Below are 27,590 nucleotides of genomic sequence, written 5' to 3' on the forward strand. Positions count from 1 at the left end.
TGTTGATACGGTTTTAAAGAAATCAGTAAAGCATATGCGTAAGTACAAATTTAAAACATTCCACTTTTAAGTTAAAAAGTAGTATATGATTCAAAATGCCTAATAATTAATGCTACCTGTATTTTAAGATATGGGAAATTTAGTAAAGCACACTTAGATGCACTTTTAATTGGTTTAGATAGAAGTTCCAACCACAAAAAGAGCAGAGTGTTCAAATCCAAAAGATAGGCTCCTCTGTGAAGGGTCATTTGATGAAGAAGCTTCTGCCCAGTCCTTTCAGGAAGCTTTAAATCAACGGAGAACTGGACAACAAGATGACAACGAGAAACAGAACTTACATGCAGCAAAAGCAGGTACAGCTATTTTTATAAAATGAATGTTATAAAATGAAGCCGAATTTATTTTATTTATCTCCATTCTCTGTGAATATAAATGCAGTGTTCAAAAACTGTTAGCATTAGGATAACAGTTTGCTGCAACCCCTCAAAGGAGCATTCACTGTACAACCAGGGGTAAGTGGTTTAATATTTATAGAACCCTGACTTGAGCACTGGGGAGATTTGTGTTTGTCTCTAATGTAACTTCAGACTGTCAAATGAATGGAGAATTGGATGCTTTCAGCTCCCCCACTCCTGGCAGAAAATTTTTGTCAGGACAACTGTTCCTTTATTGAACTGTATTTATACATAAAACAAGAGGATCTATGAGATAGAAAAGTAAAGAACTTTTTTGTGTCTTGAAAAAATACAGTTCAAGGGCTGCTATGAATTTAAGGGGGAGAATTGATTTTTTTTTTTTTTTCCTGTCCGAAGGGATATTTCTTGTTTTTACTTTTCCTTGATGATTTTTGCACCCATATTCTAGACATTGAAGATTGGGTGACTGAGGCACATACTGTCTCTGCTTTACGTTTCCCAGAATCTCTTGAGGAATATCATCCTTTTGAAACTATTTGATTTATTAATTTTATTACTCAGAATCTTGTAGAGACTTCCAATTGCTTTTCACTGAAAATAAAATGTGAGATAATAAATTTCAATCATGTATCTTTATTGACAGCATCCAATTTTATTATTTTACTTCATTTTTTTCCAGCGCAGGAACTCTCCTGATTATTCATTCTTTATAACAGTATGATTCCTAACGTCAAGGTATCACATGCCATCTTCCAATTGGAATTGGATTTTTTACTAAATAATGTTCTCTTTGAAATATTTTTCCTTACCTTTGTTCATGTTACATCAGTTTCATTAATATTTCCAAGATTTTATTTATATACTCTCTTTGTAGCATGTATCTTAATATAATTCTCATTGACTATGTTATTTTATGTGCTTTTTATTTGAACCTTCAAATTTTGATGTATTTTTTACTTTTCTACTCTGAAAGGGAAAAATCTTCTATAAAAATACCTTTTGATTGTCTACTTTGAAAGACATAGTGTTTAAAATAGTAAAGGGACTGATTTGATAAATCAGATAAGGTCAGAGAAGAAAAAAATTTGTTTTTCATAGTGGAGATAACTATATTATAAGAATAATATAATGATTATTTTACATGATTTTGTGTAACAAAAAGTTAACCAAGAAGAAAATGAAAATAACCTAATTCAACCATCTAGAGATAATCAATGTTAATGTGTTGGTACATGTTTTTCAATAGACACAGTTGCACAAACACAAGCATAAATGGAGTGACACTATACAAGCTATTTGTAACATTTTTGCTTAGATTCTGTCATGGACAACTTTCCATATAAATACAGGTATATATCATCATTTGTAACTGTTGCATAATACTCTGTATGCCATGATTTACTTAATCAGAATTTTATTGATGGATATTTTGTTTCTAATTCTCGATATGGTAAAATAAGTTATAATGACCATCTTAGCTCTTTGTGTACTTGTACAATTACCTTAAAATAAATTTTTAAATGTAGAAATGTTGTGTCAGTGGTTGCTGAAGAGAAATAATTAAGATGAGGACTTCTGTTGAGATAATATGTGATTTTTTTTGCCCCAAAGTATTACATATATATGACTATGTGTGTACCATATGTATATTTTTGTCAGTATTTTTCTTTTCCTAACATATTAAGTAGATACAAAAGAACATTTACAAAATTTGTATGGATTCTGGAGAAAAACAAAGCAGTAAGCACCTGGTCTCTCTCTTCTTTCCCCCTCTCTAGGAGATTGTCACTAACCTAGATTCTGTATTTTTTCATTGTTTAAAAAATTTCCTTGTAGTTTACTGCATGTGTTTATCTCCAAACAATACGTTGTTGAATTGGCATGTATTTGAACATTATGTAAGTGGAAAGCTAGTGTATGTATTCTTCTGCAACCAATTTCACTCACTATTATACTGAGATTTACCCATGAAGATGTACATAGTTGTATTTTATTCATTTTTAACTGCTTAATAGTCTTCTGTTATATGCAAATACCACCATTTACCTGTTTAAATGTTGATGGGTTTGGAGGTTGATTCCCATTTTGCCATTACAAACAATGCTGGTATGAATATTTTTGTATAGGTTTCCGGTACGCATATGCACACATATCTAGGATGTCTTTTCCTGGGTGTGGAATAGCTGGGTCATAGGCTGTGTATGTCTTTGACTATACTAGATAAAACTGAATTATTTACCAAAGTATTTGTATCAGTTTATACTCCCACCTGCAGTAGACAAGAGGTTTGGTTGCCTCCCATTGTCATCAATGCTTTGTCAGATTTTAAAATTTTTTCTGCTCTGATAGAGATGAAATGGCCTATTTACTTTGTGTAACTCATTACAAATGATATTGAGTATCTTCTTATATGCTTCTTGGCCATTTAGCTTAGTAACATGATTTGAATTTTCAAGTTTTCTAGTTATTTCTGTTACTGGTTTCTTTTTTTTTTTCTTTTTAAAGATTTTATTTTTTTATTTGACAGAGAGCATGAGTAGGAGGATGGGTAAAGGGGGAGGGAGAGGGAGAAGCAGATTCCCCACTGAGGAGGGAGCCTGACACACAAGGCTCAACCCCAGGACTTGGAATCATGACCTGAGCTGAAGGCAGATGCTTAAGCCACCAAGGCACCCCTCTGTTACTGATTTCTAACTTGATTTCATTTTAGGTGAACTCCAAAGGCTCATTTCCTTCAGTGTGAAAGGCAAGTACTTACAATGGCCTAGAAGGTTCAATGGAATTTGAAGTCCATTATCTCTGTGATCTCACCTCCTGTTATTCTCCTCCTGGCTTGTTCTGTTTCAGCTACACTGACTGCCTGGCTGTTCCTCCAACACCTCCTCGAACACATCAAAACATATCTTCACCTTAAGACTTTGGCACTGTCTATTGAGAAAAACACCCACCATCCCATCAGTATGAATACTGGGGCACCTCACACAAATTCTCACAAAAGGTAGCCAGAGACCCATGAGACAAGGGAGCAAACCGAAACCTAAGTTATGTAGCTTGTGTGGCACTTTTTGGGAGACATGTTTCATAGATCCATGTGTCCTAGATTTGTTTTCTATAAGCAATTGTAAATAAGGGCTATCCTGTTAAATGCATTAAACAGGTAAGAGTCTGCTTCCATTAATATCATTAATCTATTTGCCAGAAGGTCCAGTTTTAACATATTCACAAGCAAATTAACCCAGGTCACCTGCCATCTTTATTTCCTGGGGATGTACCATTGGTAACGGGAGAAGAGTGAATCATAGGCCAGCTGCTTTACCTTCTTCCTCCTCATCACCTGATAGATCTGGGGGTTATCTCTCAAGCAGAGTGGCTGTGCTTTATGACTAGACAGAGAAAAAAGTGAGTCCCCATTTTTAGTTTCAGCTTTCCTATCAAGAAATATTTTGTTTTGCACCGGAAAGGAGGACCCATAGTGGAGGGATCTCCTTTTGCTCACATCCTTAACTCCTGTTCTTTCAGTTTAGTGCATTCTGGAGGTGTTTCTGAGAACTTCCTCCAATTGCTTTCTTTGACACAGCTCCACATTTTGGGAAGAATAGGGGTAGTGTGACTGAAATTCTTTTGGTTTCTTTCTATTGCCAGCATTTGGCTGTTCTGGAAGCTATTCATTAAAGGCTGTGTGGTATAAAGTTGGAACTATCCTCTAGTTTCAGTCTTCTAAAATAGTTTTTCTCTTCTTTACTACTTCTCTTTCTTCTCCTTCAGCAGTTTTTCTCCTCCTGTGATGGTCAGTTTGGAGAGAGGGATAGTATCCAAGGTGGAGAGACTGGTAATCCTGGATTTACACTGCTTTTTTTCCCGGAAATCTCCGTCAGTTTTAAATATCTCTGAATAGTGGTTTTAATTTAGTAGTACTTCAGAAACATCTTAAGCATCGGGAAGTGAATTGCCATGTAGATATAAATTCATGAAGACAGTTGTTTCCTCCAGGTGCCATTCTGAGTTATTTATTTTCTGTTTCCCATAATATGTAAATATTATTGTCAGTGGCTATGATACATACCTTCATGTGTGTGTGCCTTTATAGAATATATAATGAATCTGTTTGTATTTATCATTGAAAAGAATTGGTTGCTTTTAAAAACCTTATGAATCATAGGATTCTTTCATTTCAAGGGATTATTGAAGAAAACTGTCTATACAGTCATTTAATAAATCACTAATATTTAACACTTTTGCATTAATTAAGCCTAGAACTATTGATTGCATACATAAATATCAAAGCATATTTGCTTCAAAAATGGTGAGTTTTGTATCTTGAGAGATGTAATTTATAGATAAGTTTACATTAATTCTGCACATTATATTTATTTTTATAGACTCGTTGGAAGAATGTGAAGTACAAACTAATCTGAAAATTTGGAGAGAACCACTCAATATTGAATTTAAAGAAGACAGTCTATCCTATATGGAAAAATTATGGCTTAAAAAACACAGAAGGTATTTTCTGAAGTTTTGCATTATTAATAAGAAATATAAAAGCTATTTATGTTCCTGGCTTGTGTGACATGCTTTTTTGTAGCAATTTTATATGTGTGCTTCACATTTGCATAAATAATTTTAAAGCAATATTAAATCCCTGTGAAGCTTCTACTGTTCTAATAAGAATTTAAATTTTATTTATGTATGTGATGCACCATTAATTTAGAGTTTGCTAGGAGAAATGCAAATGTGTATGTGAGAAAAAGGCACAAATATGGTATAGAATTTAAGAATGATAGCAAAAATAATGCGATAAATGAAAGATTACTTTGGAAAGGTATTGCTCTCATTCTTTTTACATTAGCATAAACTTTTGAGGCTGTACTTTTCAGAATCTACTTTTAAGTTAATTAGACCTTTAATATTACAGTTTTATTAATAGTATTCAATTATTTTATTCAAAGACTATATCATTAGATGTGCCATTTCATAAATTGTTTAACAGTTAAACTATTAAATATCAGACCAGAATTATGACTGAGTACATGTTAGTGTCATTCACAATTTTATGATCAAATAGGATCTGTATGGGGAGGTACCTTTAAAGGCTCACTTTGCCCTGTAGCAGCACTGCTTACACTTTATTGTGCCTGTGAATCACTGGCAAAATACAGATTCTTCTTCAGTAGGTCTGGGTGGGACCTGACACTCTGCATTTCTGAATTTCTAACAGCTACCAGCTGATACTTAGTGTGGGTAATTCTGGTTTCTGAACTGCACTTTGAGGAGCAATGTGCCGGAGGACCTGTCTAGAATGTACCTGAGGAATTGTCATCAAGCCCTTGCTTCACCTTCAGTCATATAAAACTATCCCCTGAGATGGCCCATTCCATCTTTGGAACTTTCTGCCTGCTGTAATATCTCCTAGTGAGCTGTAATTTGTGTCTGACTGGTTTCTAAACATGGTCTCAACTCTTACCAATTAAGACAATATAGGGCAAATTGAATTCTTCCTCTCCATGGCATTCCTTCAGATTTTTGAAGTCAGCCCTCATATCTTCCTTGAAGCTTCTGTTTCACAGGTTACTATCTACTCCTGTGCCCCTTTAACTGTTTTTCATGTGGCAGATTTAAGTTGTTTTTTTTTTTTTAATTTTGAAATAAGGCATACCCGAGGAGTTGTAAAACAGTATTAAGATTTCCCACGTATCACTCATTCAGCTTTCCATAATGGCAACATCTTACATAACCATAGTGCATGTATCAAAACCAAGAAGTTAACATTGGTACAATATTATTAATTAAACTACAGACTTTATTTGGATTTCACCAGTTTTTCCACTGTTGTCCTTATTCCACTTCAGGATCCAATCCAGGATCCTACATTGTCTTTTTTTTTTTTTTTAAGATTTTATTTATTTATTTGACAGAGAGAGCAAGAGAGCACAAGCAGGGGCAACAGTAGAGGGAGAGGGAGAAGCAGGCTCTCTGCCAAGCAGGGAGCCCGATGCGGGGCTCGATCCCAGTACCCTGAGTTCATGATCTGCGCCGAAGGCAGACGCTTAACCATCTGAGCCACCCACGCGTCCTTTTTTTTTTTTTTTTAATCATAGCTCCTTATCCATTACACTTCCTCAGTCTTTCCTTGTTTTTCCAGACCCTGACATCTTTCAAGAGTACTTGCCAGGTGTTTTATAGAACATACTCAACTTGGATCTGTCTGTTTTTTTTTCTTTTTCATAATTAGATTGAGGTTGTGCATTTTGAGGAAGGATAACGCAGAGAGGATGGATGTGCCCTTCCCTGTGTGGTATCACAGGATCATCCTGTCTGTATATCTTATTACCAGGGTGTTAACCTTGAGCCCGTGGTTAATGCGGTACTCACCGAGTTTCTCCACTGCACACTCACTCTTTTCCCTCTGTAAATCATGTCTTGGGCTGTTACACAGAGTGCCATAGACCAGGTAGCTTATGAGCACAAACATTCATGTTTCAATTTTTAAGGATGGGAAGTCCAAGATAAAGGTGCCAGCAGATTTGGTGTCTGGAGAGAGCCAGCTTCTTGGTTCACAGATGGACATCTTATTACCGCGTCCTCACATGGTAGAAGGGGCAAGGGAGCTCTCTCAGGTCTCTTTTATAAGGGCACTAATCCCATTCATGAGGGCTCTATCCTCATGACCCCATCACCTCCCAAAGGCTCACCTCATACTATCACTTTGGGATTAGGATTGCAACATATGAACCATTCCGAACAGAACTTTCGTCCCTGGACCCTGTAAGGTTCATGAATCTCTCACATGCAAAATATATTCATTCCATCCTAAGAGCCCCCAAAGTTTCACTTCTAGCTATCAACTCAAGTCTAAACTCCAAAATCTCATCTAAATATCATCTAAATCAGATATGGATAAGATTCAATGTATGATTCATTCTGAGGCAAATTGCTCTCTGTGAACCTATGAAATCAAACATTTTATGTGCTTCTAAAATATAATGGTGGGACAGGCATGGGATAAATATTTCCATTCCAAAAGAGAGAAATAGGAAAGAAGAAAGGAGTAGCAGGTTCTAAGCAAGTCTGAAACCCAACAGGGCAAATTCTACAAAACCTTAAGTCTTGAGAATTATCCTTTTCATTGATGCTCTACACTCCAAGGCCCACTGGGATGGAGGTCCCACCTTCCAGACACACTAGAGCGGGGGTCCTGCCTTCCAGACACACTAAGGCAATGCCCCCACAGCTATGCTAGGCTGGGACTGGGCTCCCAAGACTTTGGGTGGCTCTGCTCCCATGGCTTTGGGTGGTCCCATTCCTATGATGGCTCTGTGTGGGCTCACATCCTGTGACTCCCTTGGGCTGGAATCATGACCTTTTCTAGCTTGGGGTTATAGGGGCTTCTTTGCCCCCATAGTTTCACCAGGCATTGCCCCAACAGGTGCTCTCTGCTGTGTGGCCTGGAGCTTTCTGTGCCTGCAATTGGAGGGATAGCCCTGATGATTTTTGAATTGCCTTTGGAGGTCATTTTTCCATTGTCTCTGATAAAAGTCATGACTTCTATTTAGATGGTTCTGATTAATCTCCTTATCAGATGACCCTTTGGCCATTTACTTCTTGTTCTTTCCTGAATAGGCCCTCTCATTCTTTTTCAATATGTATATTCTGAGAATATTCCAAATATTTCAGTTTTGCTTATATTTCGATTAATAATTTTGTCTTTTTTTTCTTTTTTTTTTAAGATTTTATTTATTTATTTGACAGAGAGAGAGAGTTAGCGAGAGCAGGAACACAAGCGAGGGTGGGGGAGAGGGAGAAGCAGGCTTGCCGCCGAGCGGGGAGCCCGATGCGGGGCTCGATCCCAGGACCCTGGGACCATGACCTGAGCCGAAGGCAGACGCTTAACGACTGAGCCACCCAGGTGCCCCAATAATTTTGTCTTTAAATCATTTCTCCCTTCTTGCATTTTACTATGAGCAGTCAAGAGAAACCAAGCCTCTCCTTCAACACTTTGTTTAGAAATTGCCTCAGCCACAGAACTAATTTCATCACTTGTAAGTTCTACCTTAAATAAAACACCAGGACATAGACACAATTCAGCCAAGTTCTTTGCCACTTTGTTAATGAAAATTGCCTTTCCTCCAGTATGCAATAATATGTTCCTTATTTCCATTTGCTACCTCAGCAGAATGGTACTTATCATTCATATTTCTACTGATACTTTGTTCAGGATTACTTAGGTATTCTGTAGGAAGATTGAGGCTTTTCCTCAGTTCTCCTCTTTTTGAGTCCTCACCAGAATTGTCTTTAAAAGTTCTTTCATAACAGTATAGTTCTTTTCTAGTACGAACTTTAAACCTTTCAGCCTCTACCCATCAGTGAGTTCCAAGGCTGCTTCTACATTTTTAGCAGCACCAGACTTCTGGTACCAATTTCTGTCTTTGTCCATTTGGGATGTTGTAACAGAATAACATAAACTGAGTGCCTTGCAAACAACAAACAGTTATTTCTCAGAGTTCTGGAGCTTGGAAGTCCAAGATCAAGATACTGGCAGACGCAGGGACACCTGGGTGGCTGTCAGTTAGGTGTCTGCCTTCGGCTCAGGTCATGATCCCAGGGTCCTGGGATCGAGCCCCACATCGGGCTCCTTGCTCAGTGGGAAGCCTGCTTCTCCCTCTGCCTGCTGTTCTGTCTGCCTGCCGTTCCCCCTGCTTGTGCTCTCTCTCTCTCTCTGACAAATAAATAAAATAAAATCTTAAAAAAAAAAAAAAAAAGATACTAGCAGACTCAGAGTCTAGTGATGGCCTGCCTCCTGGTTCATAGGAGGCTATCTTTTTGCTGTGTCCTCACATTGCTCTTTTGGACCTCTCCTATAAGGGCATCAGTCCCACATGAGGGCTATACCTTCATGAACTAATCACCTCCCAAAGACCCCCATCTCTTAATGCCATCACATTGATCTCAACATATGAATTTTGGGAGGGGACATATTCACATCATAGTAACTAATAAAGATTTTAGGGGAGATACCTTGAGATGATACAAAATCCTGTTTTTCCTTAAACTTTACTAATTTTAGTATATCAGTGGATTTTGCCAGAAGCAGAATAGCTGGGGATTTTCTATTTCTTTCATTTCTTCTATACTTATTAATTAGAATCCTTCAAGGAAGAATATCCCTTCCCCCTTTCATTTATTTATTCAGTTGTTTATTTGTGTAGACTCCTGGATATGTGTTTTATTTTTTGGATTAATATCTCATACTATTGTTATTTATTTTGTGACTCAGATGGTTCTTGTCTTGACCACTGAGAGAGCTGATTTAGGTTGACTCCTCTCTGCTTTCAACGTGGTCTCATCCTTTTCTGTTTGTTGGTTGGTTTGCTTGTAACACCTCTTCATTTTTCTGGCACCCAAGATGCATTTCCGTGCCCTAGCCCAGAAATAATTTTTCCAAATAATCTTGATTTCTTTTTTTTTTGGAAAATGGTATTCAGAAACCAAGATCTGGATTATAAGTATGCTCATGGCTACAAAGGTATCACAGAGCCTAGGTCTTCTCAGAGAACATCTAGGAAATATATGTATGTATACTTACCCACTATAAACACAGCCAAATTTATTTCTGTATCTATCTACCTGAGTATCTGTTAAAGTAAACGTGAGTGTACTCATACCTCTGACTCCAAACCAGCATCATTTGTAGTTTCCAGCATCATTGTAGTTTTGCTTATTTGTAGTTTCTTTCACCTACAGTGAGAATCCTGGCTTTCATTATCTATGATACATTTATTCATTTATCATCCTGTGTGTGTGTGTGTATATGTATATACACACATAGTACACGACTATATAGTAGTGTACTGTATATATATATATACACACATATACACTACTACACATTGTTTGTGTGCTTTTTATCTTTAGCCTACAGTATCCAGTCAAAATCTTTTTCTCCAAAGTTACTGAGGCCATGGCCCTCATTTCTTTCCCACCTCCTTTAGAGTGGTTCTGCCATTCACTGGGTTATGTCCATATCCTGAGTACTTTTTAAAATTTGAATAGCATAAACTTGTTTACAATTCTGTGGGTTTTTACAAATGCCTGGAGTCAAGTGTTCACCATAGTACCAAACAGCTCAATTCCATTGCTCCCAAATTCCCTTTTGCTTCCCCTTTGTACTCAACCCTTCTTCCCCAACACATGGCAACCATCAATCTGTTTCCATCCATACACATTTGCCTTTTTCTGAATGTCATGTAAATGATACCACACAATATGTAGCCTTTTGTGTCCTTTCCTTAGGAAAATGCATTGAAGAGTCATCTGTGTTCTTCAGTGAATCAAAAGCCATTCTTTTTTATTGTGGTGCACAGTTTATCGATTAATATCCATTATTCTGATGCACAGTTTATCCATTAACCTGTTGAAGAACATCCTGCTGATTTCTAGTTTTTGGCAATTATGACTAAATCTGTTAGAAACATTTACAAATAGGTTTTTGTTTGAATATAATTTTTAATTCCCTGGGTAAATACCTGGGACTGGGATGGCGAGATCATATGGTAAGTGGATGTTTATGAGAAACTGTCAGACCGTTTCTGCAAAGCACCTGCACAGTTTGTGCTCTTTCTCTCAGTGTATGAGTTCTGGTTGCTCTCCATCTTCACCTTGCCTGGTATTTTCAGGGTTGTTTGTTTGTTTGGTGGTAGTCATTTTATTTTATTTTTTTTAATAATTTTTTTATTATGTGAGTCACCATACAGTACATCATTAGTTTGTGATGTAGTGTTCCATGATTCATTGTTTGCGTATAATACCCGGTGCTCCGTGCAATACGTGCCCTCCTTAATACCCATCACTGGCCTCACCCATCCCCCCATTCCCCTCCCCTCTAATTGCTCTGGGAATCAAACTGAGGGTTTTAGAGGTGGTGGTCATTTTAATAGGTGTATAGTTGTATCCCCTTGTGGTTTATTTGACAGGGCTTTAAGTTCATTCATATACTGGTTGTACCTATGCAACTGCTGTCCAAGCTGTCTATATCTCTTGTAAAGTGTAATGCCCATAACAGTCTTTTAGGTATGAAACTCAGTAGTGTGTACCTGTCAATTAGTCAGTCTTCAATAAATATTTGTTTAAATTTTGAGGTAAATCTGGTGAGGTGATCTTATTCTAAAAGATATTTCACCCTTGATTTAGGTAGCATGAACTTTCAAGCAAGCATTGGTGCCAGGGTCCCAATATCTAGAATACAGACCTAGTTCATTGACTAACTAGTTGTTTGTTCATGGGCAAATTCCGTAAAATATCTTGGTCCACATTTTTTCATCTGCAAAATATTGAGTTTAGAATAAACAATCAATAGTTCCAATACTCTGTTGTCTATACAAGCCTTTGGTTCAAGGCTTTGCTCATTAAATTAGGTAAATTTTTACTTCAGAAAGGAGTCCTGGATAATAGTACATTCATGTGCATCTATGATTGAGTTTTTTGTACAGTAAATCTGTGTCAAACTGCAAAGAGTTTTCTGGTGGCCAGGTGCCAGTTTGTTTTGAGCTTGGCCAGGTTATCAAATTTTATTGCCTTTGCAAATTGGGAGAGAGGCCATATAGAGTAATGGTTAAGAACATTGACTTGGTGAGGTGGACTCCTTGGGTTCAAATTCCTCTTCTGCATTTACTACCTGAATGACTTTGAACATGTTGATTTACTTCTTTGTGCCTCAGTTTTCTCATCTGTAAAAATAAGATAATACTGGTGCCTAGTTAACATACATATTAATATTTAATACCCCAGATTAGTTAGAATAGAGCCTGGTACATTTTAAGCTTTGTATCAATGCTACATACTATTATCATTAAGAAGGCCTGACTTTTACATGAGGACTCCATGAGCTGGCATGGTCTGGAAGGGCTGTAGCTACTTATATTCTTGATTGGAAAGTGCCACCTTCCCAATAATTTGGGAATATCCTGTGGAACCATATGCATAATCTTGACTTCTGAGAATTCCTGTGTTTTGTTGCCTTCTATACGAGATGGGCCATACAGACCTCGTTAATTGGGTGATAAATGTGACAGCCAGAACACACTACATTCATATTGTGGGAGCAGATTTTATCACCCTACTGGCTTGGTGAAAGTTTAGAACAATGTCTTTTGGTTCCCTTAGTACCTATCAAATTAGTACTTTTTTTAAAAGATTTATTTATTTGAGAGAGAAAGAGAGAGAGTGAGAGAGAGAGAAAGAGAGAGAGAGAACGCATGAGTGGAGGGAGGGGCAAAGGGAGAGGGGAAAAAGAGAATCCTCAAGCAGATTCCCTGCTAAGCGTGGAGCCTGATGCAGGGCTCGATCCCAGGACCCTGAGATCATGACCTGAGCTGAAACCAAGAGTCGGCCACTTAATCAACTGAGCCACCCAGGGGCCCCCATAAATTAGTTTTTTAAATAGTGTAGCATGTTTCATGGACTCCATGCGGCTTCTGCAAGAACGCTGACTTCTATTTTGATTTTCATCCTAAACGAAAAATAGTAGCACATACAATTGAAAAATCTTGTGTGGGGATGCCTGGGTGGCTCAGTTGGTTAAGCGTCTGCCTTTGGCTCAGGTCCTGATCCCAGGGTCCTGGGATGGAGTCCTGCATCCTGCTGCCTGCTCAGCAGGGAGTCTGCTTCTCCCTCTCCCTCTGCTCCTCCCGCTGCTTGTGCTCTCTCGCCCTCTCTCTCAAAAAAATAAATAGAATCTTAAGAAAAAGTAAAATCTTGTGTGATGTTAATTTGATTTACAAAATTATTTTAGTAGAGTAAGATTCTGTTATACAATCATACTTTTCTTCTGTGAATTAGAGGCATAGCTTTGGTTTTGTCATTAATTTTGTATACTCACTCGTTTGTGAAATAAATCAAGATCTTGTCTGGGAAAATTTCAGATAATATATTTTAGTCTTTTAATTGCTTCTTTCTCATTTTGTAGAACTCCACAGGAGCAACTTCGAAACATGCTACCGGATACATTCATACCTCAATGTAAAACTGCAAGTGAGGCACAGTGTTCCCAGAATGAAAGTGATGAAGGTAGTGATGGTTAGTTCAGACTTGATTAGATATTTTCTAATTTATTATTTCAAATTTTACACACTAAGCATTAGTCAGCATCTGCTTTTGTTTTTGTTTTTGTTTTTTTTTTACTATATTATCCTCAACTAGACTGTACACCCTTTGTCTCTAGATCAGAATCAAGCACACTCCTCTTCCCATTCCATAGATTTACTTTGCCTTAAATTAAATCATTTATTTAAACATTGAATGGTAAGAAAATGTGTGTCTTAACTTGAGATGGGGGAATTGATAGCATTTACATATTAGTGTGGATGCACAAGAGAACATTATTCTTTTATTGTTGACCATGTTATTTGAAGATAGGGAATTATCAGGTGATATCAGGTGTATTCTTTGATATTATTTGCTAATCTAATTTCCTAGTTGAGGAGACCAAAGTACAACACCCAGCGCTTTTTCTGCCAGTAGAAGAATTAAACATAGAGAGACCTGAGCCATCTCTAAAAATAGTTGAACTGGATGATGTAAGTGCATAACGACTACTCTATTACTTAACAAACAAGAAATTCATAACATATAATTACAACTACATATTGTTTTCAACAAGACTTTTTTCATAATTCAACATTGTTGGGAAGGAAATTTATAAGAGTTTGAATTAAATATGTTGAAAGGAATAAAACAGTATTATTTTTAATGTAGGCAGTAAATTTGTGAGCTGTGCTGATATTGTGCCATTTTTGGAAGCATGTAGTGTGGGAAATGTACTACTTTTAACTTGTAGAAATGTAGGTTAGTGTTTGTTTTATTTAGGTCTTTATGTTATCAGTCTTTTTAAACAGAAATTAGTCTCCTAATATGGTATCTATTTAATATAATTTGTATACATGTAGTTTCTTGAATGTCACCTAATATTATTTTCTATTTAAAGGAAAAATGGTACTAAGATTTAAGGAATGGAGGATAATAATAACTTGAATACAAACCTCTAGAAGACACAAAGTAGAATCAACTGGAGCTTGAGCCAATCAGGGGTAGAGCTTACACTGAAGGTTTAAGTTTTGACAAACTCAGTACATTTCTGACTTTCTAGTCATCTAGTACCTGAATGTACTACTTGTCCTCAATATTTCTGTCCCTGTGGTTGTCACAGAAAAAGACTAGAATGGAAGAAGTATCCCTTTAAATACTACTTTCTTCTTTAGGTTAATAGCTTCTGCTCTGTGTGTGTGTGCCTAGAAACATTTTAATTCTCCTCTGGATAAGTTTAAGATATTGAACAAATAAGCACACGTGCTTACATATGTGTGTGTGTGCTTGTCATTATTTTGTTGATGCACAGAGTAAGCTTATACCATGCTGTCCAGAGAACTAAAAACATTTCAGTCACTAACCTACTTGGCACTCAGTAGTTACATAATAAAACAGCTGTTAGTGTTATTTCTAGGTGTGATAGTAGTGATGAAATGGCTGACATAGCAAATGCCCTCAACAAATAGTTGTTGAATTTGTTTAGATCTTCTTGAACTAATGTTCTATGGCACATAGTCAGAAAGCTAATGACATTATTTGTAGGAAGAAAATTCTCTAAATATTGCATACAAGCTAGCTGGTTAACGTATAATACATTTATTGGACATACTAATATTATACTACATGCATTTAATAAGACTTACGAAGAGGAATTTGAAGAACCAGGAGAGATAGTGCCCTACAAAGTTGAGTTAGCTGATGCAGATGGTCAACAAAGGTAAGCTGTTTCTAATTCACTTTTGATGCTTATTAAAAACCTACACCCCAAAATCAACTATCTCTTTAAATGAGAAATTCATGATGTAAAAAACATGTGACTTCAGTGTTAGAATATATTTTACTAAAGCCATGTTTAAATTTGTGTACAATATTGCTAATATTTGCCAACATTCAATAATTAGAAAAGTGGCTATAATGATATGTTTATATTCTTACCTAATAACTGGATTACTTAATAGTTACTTCTGATTTTAGCATTATTATTTGAAATGGCTTACCAAGGATGACATATGTCATATGAGCTTTCTTCTTTTCTCCAAAGATACTCTTTGGATTTTTCATATTTTAGTTTACTATCAACCCTAAATAAAAACAGATATATTAATGATTAGTTTGAGAGACAAAAAGAGCTCCCAAACTATAGATTACTTACTAGGTAGATTTTACTGTGTGATAAATTAAATAAGTGAAGTACAATGGTTCACTTTGTAACTTTTCTTAGAATTTTGTCATTTCCAAGTGAAAAATAGTATCTAGCTGTATCTGTTAGCAATGATGAAAGGACTCCAGGTCTGCTTTGCTGTTGAAAGTTTAGCTAGGGTTTCATGTGTTTTGACTACAAAGTATTGAACTGGGTAAAGAGCAGAGTGAAGTTCCTATTAAGTAGCCCCTACACCAATTTTTTGTTTATAGTTTAGATCAACTTAGGCCCTATCAGCATTTTGGAACAGCAGTGGGTCTAAGGGATGCCCTTGGACCTGAAAAGCCCCATGTTTGGACACATAGACCCAGATACCTAGCAGCAAATGTGCTTTTGGCAGGAGATAACCTTTTAGTCGGTAGATAAGAGATTTGTAAGGATTACTGTATTCCTAAGGAAATGGATGACATATCTGCTCTCTAATTTGATTCTTTTATATATCTTATCGCAAGTCCTGCTTTGACCTCCATGTAGGGTGTTACAGAAGGCAGAGAAAGTTACTGATCGTGGTTTGGCACTGGTTTTGCATCTTGGGTTTGGAGGTGCCTGTAGAGTTTCTTCTTTTCTTTCTTTCTTTTTTTTTTTTTAAAGATTTTATTTATTTGTCAGAGAGAGAGAGAGAGAGAGAGAGACAGAGAGAGCACAAGCAGGGGGAGAGGCAGGCAGAGGGAGAAGCAGGCTCCCCTCTGAGCAAGGAGTCAGATGCAGGACTCTATCCCAGGACCCTGGGATCATGACCCAAGGGGAAAGCAGATGCTTAACGGACTGAGCCACCCAGGCGCCCCAAGTTTCTTCTTTTCTAAGAAGAACTATAAAGAATCATAAGTGACACAGGAACATAATCCAGTTTTTATGGTGGTACTATGTAAAGCTTACATAGATATTGGGTATTATTAAATATATTATTCAATTCATAGAAAATGTTATTTAAATTATACATATGCTAGTATATAGTAAACATCATTAAAAATTGAAAATAAATATCACATATGGCTTTTTGACTCTGATAGTTCATTGATAAACAAATAAAAAGTTTATTTAAGTAATAAAATCCTGATTTTATCAGATTTCAATGAGATTTAAAGGTAACTCTCCATTTTTAGAAGAATATAAAGAACCAAACTTATTTCAGAATAATTTTTTTAAAAGAAGTTTTCAATTGACTTTGTTCAGTTAAATCAGATTTCGCCTAGTTGCCTCTTTCTTTAAAATCCACAATACTATTTAGTTACTTGTGGTTTAGAATGTGTCCACAGTAAGGTTAAAAAAATATTGAATTAATATGAATAACCCTATTCCCTAAAGGGTTTACTGTATTTGTTTTAATAAAATGGGACTTTTTACTTTCTTTCATGTATCATTTCTTTCAACTCTTCTCTTTTGCTTATCCCGAAACATGAAAGTTACACATTTCATGATTATCAGAATACTTTTCTATATGAAACTGACGTCCATCAACATCATGTTTTCACCAAGGGAAAAACAGATCTCTTACATCTTCATCTGAACACCAGCTCTTCTTACTGTAAAAATAACTCAAAAGGTAACTTTTTTTTTCTTGTGGATTAATATCATTAACAATGAATATTGGCAAGTTAATAAAACCAGTAGGTATTGCAGTATGTAAAAGCTTTACCTATTAAGCTATTCACTTTAAACCCAGAAAATTTAGTACTTAGAAAAACTTGGTTGAATATATATAATTTTCTAGCAAATACCCTTTTCAGTAAATGGGCAACAGTGTTTGAATTCAGAAGAAAAGCAGCCAATGTTGGTTGGTCTCTCTAAAAGTTATTATGGACTGAGCTAGCATTTAAAAGGTTACATGGGTGGGCTTTTAGTGAAGAAAATCTAATTGTCATCCTGTTGCCCTCCCTTGCATTAAATCTTCTCCCAAAATATTCAAATTTAATGTAAAGTTTCACGTAAGTGATAAAACCAAACCAAAACAAATCATCGTGTTTATATATCTACATTGTTATTACTAGTAGTTTCCTTAGAATTTATAGATCAGAATGCTGTGTGCAAATGTCTGGTTTCAATTTCCAGATGGTGAGAGCACCATTTAAAGACAGTCACAATAAATTATCTTGGTCTGGGAGTCAAATTTCATTTCCATTTCTGCCTTAAATCATTGTGACCTTGAATATGTCACTTGCTTTCTTAGATCACATTTTCCTAAACTAAAACATAGGAACTAGATTGTTTCTAATCTGCCTTTCAAATATTATTTTTAATCTATTTAGGATTTTCAGAAAAACTAATAAATATATCTTATATGAAGGATATGAGAGATACTTGAGAGTGTTATTTAAAATAACTAGTCATAAAACTGATGATTACCTTCTGATTGGGTAGTAGATGGTAGAGAACCATGATTTGTGGTAATCCTGCTGGTCTTGACATCTTCAACTAATAAGCCTCTAAATTATTATGACCAATTATGAACTATATCCACAGGGATTTTAGGACTTTACAGGGCTCCCAAAAGATATTTTCTTACCTACCTGCAGCATGGTGTTCCATTTGCCTTTAGGAAAATGCTGAATATAAATAAATACCCATTAAGTGTTACTTTAAAGATACTTGATTTATGTAAATAGACTTTACTTTTAGAGCAGTTTTAGGTTCACAGCAAAACTGGGCAGGAAATACAGATTGTTCCCATATACCTTCTGCCTTCACAAACTCATAGTTCCTCCCACTATCGGCATCCCAAACCAGAGTAGTACATTTGTTACAATCAAACATAACATTGACACACTGTTATCACCCAAAGTCCATAGTTCACATTAGGGTTCACACTTGGTATTGTACATTCTGTGGGTTTGGACAAATTTATAATGACATGTATCCACCATTATAGTATCATAAAAAATCATTATAGTGCCCTAAAAATACTCTGTGCCCTGCCTTTTTATGTTATCTCCCTCCCTCCGAACTCCTGGCAACCACTGATCTTTTTACTTTATAGTTTAGCCTTTTCCAGAATGTCATGTAGCTGGAATGATACAGTATGGAATCTTTTCATATTGGCTTCTTTCACCTAATATGCACTTAAAGGTGACTGTGTCTTTTCATGGCTTGATAGCTCCTTTTTTTTTTAGTACTGAATAATATTTTATTGTCTGGATGTATCACAATTTATTTATACATTCACTTATTGAAGGACAACTTGGTTGATTCTGAGTTTTGACAATTATGAATAAAGCTGCTATAAACATCCATGAATATTTGAACATAACTTTTTAACTCATTTGGGTAAATACCAAGGATTGCAATTGTTAGGTCACATGGTTATAATATGTTTAGTTTTGTAAGAAATCACCAAACTGTCTTCCAAAGTAGCTGTACTATTTTGCATTCCCACCAGCAATGAATGAGACTTCCTGTTCTCCACATCCTTGCCAGCATTTGGTATTGTCAGTGTTTCTCGGATTTTTGTCATTCCAAAAATTGTTGAGTGGATTTCATTGTTGTTTTAACTTGCAAGTCCCTAATAACGTATGATGTTGAACACTTTTTCATATGCTTGTTTGCCATCTATACCTTCTTTGATGAAGTGTCTATTAAGATTGTTGACCCATTTTTTAATTGAGCTCTCCATTTTCTTACTGTTGAGGTTTTAGATCTTTTAATATTTTGGATAACAGTACTTTATCAGATATGTGTTTTGCAAATATTTTCCCTAAGTCTATGGCTTGTCTTCTCATTCTCTTGACAGTGTCTTTTACAGAACAGATTTTTAATTTTAATGACATTCAGCTTATCAATTATTTATTTCATGCGTCCTGCCCTTAGTGTGTGTCTTAAAATGTCATCACCATACCCAAGATCATCTAGATTTTTATGTTCTAAGCGTTTTATAGTTTTGCATTTCACATTTAGGTCTATCATTCTTTTGAGTTAATTTTTGTGAAGGGTGGAGGGTCTGTGTCCAGATTAATTTGGGGCATGTGGATGTCCAGCTCTAGGTACAATTTGTTGAAAGACTGTCTTTTCTCCATCATTTTGTCTTTGCTGTTTGGCAAAGATCAGCTGACTATATTTATGTGGAACTATCTATAGATTCTCTGTTATGTTCCATTGATCTATTTTTCTGTACTTTTACTATTACCACATTGTCTTGGTTACTATAATTGTTGAGTAATTCTTGAAGTTGTGTAGTGTCAGTCCTGTGACATTGTTCTTCTTCCATATTGTGTTGGCTTTTCTGGGTCTTTTGCCTCTCCGTATAAACTTTAGAATCAGTTTATCAATATCCACAAAATAACTTGCTGGGATTTTAATTGGGATTGCATTGAATCTATAGATCAAGTTGGGAAGAAGTGACATTTTGGCAATATTGAGTCTTCATATCTGTGAACATGACTATCTCTCCACTTACTTAGTTCTTTGATTTCTTTCATCAGAGATTTCTAGTTTTCCTCATACAGATCTTACACATATTTTGTTAGGTTCATTCTTAAGTATTTCATTTTTTTTGCCTGCTAATGGCATTGTGTTATTGATTTCAAATTCTACTTATTCATGTTGTTATATAGGAAAGTGATTGACTTTTATATCTTGAGCTCATATCCTGCAACCTTGCAATAATTACTTATTAGTTCCAGGAGTTTTTTGGTTGATTCTTTCAGATTTTGTACATAAACAGTCATGTCATCTGTGAACAAAATTAGATTTATTTCTTCCTTCCCAATCTGTATACTTATTTCCTTTTCTTGTTTTATTGCATTAGCTAGGGCTTGTAGTACGATGTGGGAAAGGAGTTATAAGAGGGGACATCCTTTACTTATTCCTGATCTTAGGGTTAAAGCATCTAGTTTATCATTATTAAGTATGATGTTAACTCTAGGGCTTTTTATAGATAGTCTTTATCAAGTTGAGGGAGTTCCCTTTTATTTCTGGCTTGCTTCTATTGATATGATCTTGTGATTTTTCTTCTTTAGCCTGTTGATGTGACAGATTAGATTAATCAGTTTTCTAATGTTGAACCAAGACATCTGATTTTTATGACTTAATGGGACTTCCAATGAACAGACTAAATCATATCTATACTTTCTGCATCACATTTTTAAAGAGTATTAAAAGGCTCCTTTGTCACCTCTTCGGCAGCAATTGATCCTAATAATGGAATTTTGCAATCTTGCAAAAATATTGCAGAGGTTAGTTGTAGGCATTTACATATAGGGAATAGCATCTCTTTGTACCAAAAAAATCAACTAATTTCTATTCAACTTTAAGAGGAAAATACAGCATTATTATGGAAGTTTCCTTAAATTGAATAGCTTTTATAAAGTTTTGCTTGTAAAAGTATTTCTCTGATATACAAGTTACTGTATTTCTCATAGTACTTGGGTGATTTAAGAGGTGATAGTTGCTGGAAATGGAGGTTCTAAATACTATGTGTAATTGCCAAGCTATACAAACATTTGATTGCAACGAGTAAGTCCTTTGGGCAGCAAGGCAAGAATTTACATCACTGGAGAGTATTTTAGTCATAGCCTTTACTATTTTACACCATCTATTCATAGAGATAAGATATTTATATTGGAAAGAGCATTGGGATAATCAGATGAAGTGATATTCAATCTGGATAATGATACACATATTTTCATTTAAAAGGAATGCAGTATGGTGCAAAAATAGTTAAAGAACTTTTATTCTTCCTAAAATTTAGACCAATGTTTCACAGCCTTGGCTGCACATTATAATCACCTGGAGAACTTGGTGGAGAGAGGTGGAAAAAACAGTGCTTGAATACCACTCCGAGTGTCTGATTTAATTGGTTTGAGGTCAGGCTCATACACTGACAATTTTAAAGAGTACCTTCAGATAATTCCATTGTGCACCCAGGTTGAAAACCAATGATCTAAAGCAACTCATTTATTTAAAGCAGACATAGTAGGTGGTGACTAATATAATCTTGCTCATTTTGTAGCTTTCCAGAGGCAAGTGTCCCAGCTGAAACATTTTCTGTGCTCCTAACTGGTCCTGCTCTTTCATCTGCAGATTTCCCCTTGCCCTCACCTCATCACTAGGCATGCTAAGGAAAAGAGGCAAAATGTGGAAATACGGTGCTCTCTGCATTATTTTTCATAAATTGCCATTGTAAAACTTGAGTGGGAGAGGATGTAGGAAAATGGGAATTGAACCACAGGCTGAAATGAAAATACGCATCAATTTTGATTTTATTACAAAATAAAATCTTGCCTCCTTCCATGAGTCTGGTCCATTAAGGTTTGAATACATCAGTAAATTATGATTATCATTTATAAACATAAGCAGAGTAAAAGTATTTTAACATTGAGATCTCAGTAAAGAAGTGTTGATAAAATAGTGCTTATTGGTGAAGGTTTACACCACAGAAGTTTTGGTTTATTAACAGTTTAATCAGTTTATTTAACTTTCATAAATAATTGTTTTCAACAGCAGGAACTTCAAATGCAGAATTTGACATCATTGTGGATCCTGATGTTTATTCTCCTGCCATTGAGAAATTAGGGGAAAGCAGCTTTTCTGAAAGAAATTTCAAGGAGAAAATGATAGATATGGAAAGTAATCAAAAGTCTGGTGATTCCTGCCTATCACTTGAGAGCAAGGATTCTTTGCCAAGTATAGATTTAAAAAAACCTTCCATTAAGGAACAATTATCTCAGGACATCAAAGAATCCTTGGAATTTAACAATCTGCATGAGAGGCCAAACTTTGAAGATTCTAAAACTACAGAGTCACCACTGGTAAATCTCTATTATGTTTATTATATTAAAAATTCTATATGAAGCATCATAAGAAATTTTATATGCCACCATATATTCTTAAACATTACTACCTATTGAAGTTAAAATGTGCTACCTTATATTATCATGAGATAGTTGAAGAATGACTCACACAGGAAAGAATGTTAATGACCTACAGGACAAATTCTAATATGATAAATGCCATTATAACAAATGGTTTTGGGTGACAAAACTTTAAGGCCCACCTCATGTACCATAGAAAGAGAGCTGTTACTTTTCTAAATGAAATTTATTATTATGAATAATTTAGTATAATCCTTTCTAGCTTTTTACTGTATAGTCACTGGTTAAAATGAAATAAATGCAGATATGTAGATAGAACCAGTTTTTGTGGCTTAATGTAAGTATAAGGTTTTAAAGGCAGTTCCTTCAGAAACATGGCTAATAAAGAAATAGGGGTATAGTTTTCATTTCATCTTAGAGGAAAAAGTAAAGTAGCTCATTGTTGCATTAATGCCAAGTTTTGAAACTATATTTGAATCTCTGTTCTATATATTAAAAATCTTAGGTAATCATGATTACCTAATACATTTTTTGGAAATCAGGCAAGTCAAATTTTTAACAACCCTTCAAAGTCATTTGAAATGAATCTCCATGGTGCCTGAAGTGAAGGTGGGACCAAAAACATAGAAGAATGACTGTTGAGCTCCTGCCACTTCTGCTTGGGGGATTGGATTTTTGGGCCCACTTTGTGATGGGTCTTCTTCCTTTCTGAAGTGCAAAATTGGAGCTGAGACCTTTGCAAAAACTTTTGATCCCTGGAAGTGTTCTCCGTCACTGGAGGGATACCCTGGGAGATATACTCACAGATGCAACAAGATGAAGAGAAACTGATTCTTGCAGAGGATCTGGGACAGGTCAATAAAATATCTTACCTGAAAAATGGAAATCTTGGGCTTTCTTTTAACATAGGGTTACAGTGTAAATATACATTTCTTGCTCAGGAGCTCCAAGCCAACAAATTCACATTAATTTTAATCCATGTCTATTGATACCTTAATGTGTCTGCCAAAAGAAATCCAATCCCTTCTAGAAGACGTTCTCACAATGTAGCCGATAATAGATCTCAAAAACAAAGCCTCATTGCAGATGAGCTTTTCTTCCTCCTCCCCCAGTGAAGAAAACAATCAGACTGAATTTCTGCAAGCAGAACTCTAATTTTCCAATTTCCACATGGCCTCATGAAGAGGGCTAGGTGACAATCTACTCATGCAGTGTCCTGTGTTATGGGAGAGGAATCCTGAGCAGAAGGACCCCAATTCTTTTATATTGGGTGCAAGCCTGCCTGATCTGTGCCCTAGGGGGAGACATTCTCTGCTGTAACCTAATAAAAGGCATTTGGCCAGAGCTCGCAGATATGTAATCTATGGTGATTTGTATAATGGAAAGTAATCGAGTAGTTAAAATGAATGACATAGGACTACTTTTGTTGATATGGTTACATCTCAAAAATATGGCATTAAAATTTAAATGTAAAAGGACATATAGAGATAAGTCAGTATTTTTGGAAACATTTAAGACAATTGTAACTTTTTATGGATTCAGGGGCGCCTGGGTGGCTCAGTGGTTAAGTGTCTGCCCTCGCCTCAGGTCATGATCCCAGGGTCCTGGGATCGAGCCCCGCATCGGGCTCCCTGCTCCGTGGGGAAGCCTGCTTCTCCCTCTCCTACTCCCCCTGCTTGTGTTCCCTCTCTCGCTGTGTCTCTCTCTGTTAAATATATAAATAAAATCTTAAAAAAAGAAAAAAAACTTTTTATGGATTCATTCAGATGTAATAGTCAAAAACATGCATTGGAATTAAGTATGTCTACTTCAGTGCAATAATACAATTAGCTCTAAAGACTAATTTTTTTGGTATGGATATCTGAAGCAAATATATTTTTTAAAGAGTTTATTTATGTATGTATTTATTTATTTATTTGAGAGGGTAGGAGAGGGGCAGAGAGAGAATCTGAAGAAGACTCCATGCTGAGTGTGGAGCCCGACACCGGGCTCAATCCCACTACTGCGATATCATGACCTGAGCTGAAACCAAGAGTCAGACATTCAACTGACGGAGCCACCTTGGCGCCCATGAAACAAATATTTTAAATTATTGATATTAAATTGTGTGATCAAGTCATGTTATATATAATACGTAATCTGCATATTTAAAGTATTACATAATTAGAATTTGAAATATTACAAAGCTACTAACCATATTCTGATTACTTATACTACTATCGTAAAAAAAAAGTGGTAAATGATTATGCCATAAAGAATGGTGTTTTATGTATAGCGGTAGAATCTACTTTGTTTTCATCCGTGATGACTAGACATGAACTGTTTTTATTCTCCTCCTGCTCTAGTAGAAGCCATTCTTTGAGCAGAGACTACTTAAAAATCTATGTTGCTGCAGTAGAAAATTTAAGAGTGAGCAGTAGGGGCAATTTTTAGCAGTAGAATTACTTGACTTGCACTTGAGTGCACAATAGTTCATTTTGCACTTCAGTTTTCAGACACTGAGTCCTTCATAAAGGTGGAAACTATGGAATTCAGTACCAAGTTGTAGAGCATCAGCAGTGGGGTAGGGTTGGGTGCCAGGAAGAACATGGACTAGTTAGGGGCTCTTGGTTCTGGTCTGACACCACCAGGAGTTAACTTTGTGAGTTTGGGAAACAAACCAACGCACTTTCTTTGTTCTTATCCCTCAACTGATGCTTTTAGAAAACGTTCCAGGTTTGCAGTTGTCTAATCCAAATAAAAGCTGCACTAGAGCTGAGGGGGTGCTGTAAATTGATAATCAGTGTCTGGGACAGCCAGGGAAGATTCCATGAGTAGAGCCAACTTGGACTTGTCTTTGAAGGAGGTGCTTTATCAGTCACTAGCTTTGTTTTGTAATATTTTATCATTTATGTCTTATAAATTTGAATTGAGTTATCATAATTTTTTTGTATTGTTTACTACCCTGAAACAGACTGCATTTGGGCATTAATTAGATCCATTAGGGAACTGTTAAATACTGAGAGCACTCTGATTATGTTTTAAGCCCATCTAGAGCTCTCATGTCTGAATCTCTAATCTGTTTCTTACTAGACTCATGTATGTTTTAATCCCATTAATATTCTTCCCTAGGATGAAAGCATATCACAAAATGAATTCATAGGGTGGGAAAATAAGCCTAGGCTTCACATCAGCCAGACCTAGGTCTGCTAGTTTCTAATTGTATGAACTTCTCAAATTACTTAGCTCGCTCTTGACTCATTTTACTACGTGGATGTTTGCTTCATGATGAGTATTTTGTTAACTTGGATTTTGTCTATGACCAGATTTATTTCCCTTGGTATTCTATTTTCATCTTTGAAATTAGTTTATGTATAGATGAAGATACTAATTCAAAAGCACAACATATGAGGGAGATTCTGTTCTCCAGAGTAACTTATGTGCAAAGACACTAAGGGAGGAAAATAAGAGAGAAAGGAGAACTTTTCTTTTGTGAACTTCTGTCCTCCTTGGATCGATGGCAGCTTTCGGATAATTATCCTAATTGTGGTTTATATATTTTTCAGAACTTACTATATATAAATGTCGTGGTATTGTCTATGTCTTCACTACTAGAACCTAAATCTGATGAAGGCAGAATCTGTGCCAAGAATATAGTAGGTGCTCAATGAAGGAATGTGCTGCTTTGTGTTGAAGAGAGAAAATAAACTTAATGTTGTTAACTATTTTGTTTCCTAGTTGTTACAAGAAATAGCCCTCAGAAGTAAGCCTATAACTGAACAATATCAAGGACTTGAAAGATTCTTTGTGTTTGATAAAAATGAAAGACTCAACTTCCTTTCTTCTCATAGCTTAGAATGCAGCTATTCCAGTACTAGGATTACAATTGCAGGTAAATTCAGACATGAAATCAGGCGGACTGTGGACCAACCTAACAATTTTCTGACACTTTTTTTTTTAAACAGCTCATCCTCATTTTAGGAAATACTGGGCAATTCTGTTCAATGAAGAAAGTCATTTTCTTCTTCTCCAGCTGAAATTATTAACCCTGTGTGAGTTACCACGTATTTATATTTGAGGCTACTCTCAGAATGTGAGAGAACATAAGTAAAATGAGACTGAGGAGAGATTATTTTTAGAATTTAGAAATGGAGCCTTTACTAAATTGTGAAATAGAAATTCTTTGAATCAGTTCACTAGCTGCTAAGTATTGTATGATGATTCTTAAATACCATCTTAAAAGCAAATCTCAAAATCTCAGGATCTGTGAGATTTTTGAGACATAGCTGGAATTTCCTTCTGAAAGTTAGGTCATGGTGTCACCTATATTCTTAGGTTTCCCATGTATTCAGATGTGTTTATTCATGTACAAACTATTATACTTTATGTTATATTGTTATATACTTGAAAAAGTGTTTGTTTTTATTCAAATGTGTGTGTGTGTAATATCTTTGCAATTTAGAGTTTATTCATTTCTTTTTATTATGCTATGCAAATTTAATGGTTTTTATTGTACAATTATGAGATTTCTTTTATAATATATACCTTACTGTTATCATTGTTCCTTATTTAGCTAAGTATTATCCAGTAAGACAATAAGTAAAGCAATAACGTGGATTTCTCTCCTTTAACGATTTAAATTAGTTTACCATTTTTCCATTTCAGGAGACAGAGAGTGGATCCCAGACCATAGCATAAGTGCATATGCTGATAATGCAGTCGCCTTGGGTGTTCTGCAGGGTGCCCAGAACCCGTCAATGAGTAGAACACAACAAAAGATGGGTAAGATCAGCTGGAAGGCCACAGTGCCATACTGATGACTCACTGTGTTTTTTAGTTTGTCTCTGAGCAGTTTACTAGGTACCTGAAAATTTTTGCAGTTTCATAATGTGAACTTATTCATTTTAACTGGCTGCCTTACATTTTTCTTCCAAAATCAAAAAAGCAAGACTAGTCATGTTCTTCTCAACAACATGAGTTAAGTCTTAGTTATTTTTGCAACAATGTATTAGTGAATAATATTTTTGTCATGTAGCTCAGGGTATGGTGTATATTTTAAACAATCCTTATAAAATACATACTCAGTTTTATTACACTCTCAGCAGTGTATTTTTA

At 35.7% G+C, this 27,590-nt stretch overlaps 1 protein-coding gene across 3 annotated transcripts in view; it reads left to right on the forward strand.

Annotated features, from left to right (window-relative positions):
* Window positions 1–27,590, forward strand: part of ZBBX (zinc finger B-box domain containing) — a 114,373-nt gene that overhangs the window by 65,841 nt on the left and 20,942 nt on the right. For 2 of the 3 annotated variants that reach the window (XM_078069546.1, XM_078069552.1), the window contains exons 9-17: window positions 179–353; window positions 4,796–4,916; window positions 13,375–13,484; window positions 13,884–13,984; window positions 15,131–15,210; window positions 17,097–17,236; window positions 22,126–22,433; window positions 26,214–26,367; window positions 27,141–27,257. In XM_078069546.1, the coding sequence (XP_077925672.1) occupies window positions 179–353; window positions 4,796–4,916; window positions 13,375–13,484; window positions 13,884–13,984; window positions 15,131–15,210; window positions 17,097–17,236; window positions 22,126–22,433; window positions 26,214–26,367; window positions 27,141–27,257 (1,306 nt within the window). The remainder of the gene's footprint in view (window positions 1–178; window positions 354–4,795; window positions 4,917–13,374; window positions 13,485–13,883; window positions 13,985–15,130; window positions 15,211–17,096; window positions 17,237–22,125; window positions 22,434–26,213; window positions 26,368–27,140; window positions 27,258–27,590) is intronic. The other variant, XM_078069555.1, reaches the window with a different exon arrangement.

This window comes from Halichoerus grypus, chromosome 1 (genome assembly GCF_964656455.1).
Source record: "Halichoerus grypus chromosome 1, mHalGry1.hap1.1, whole genome shotgun sequence".
Lineage (NCBI taxonomy): Eukaryota > Metazoa > Chordata > Mammalia > Carnivora > Phocidae > Halichoerus > Halichoerus grypus.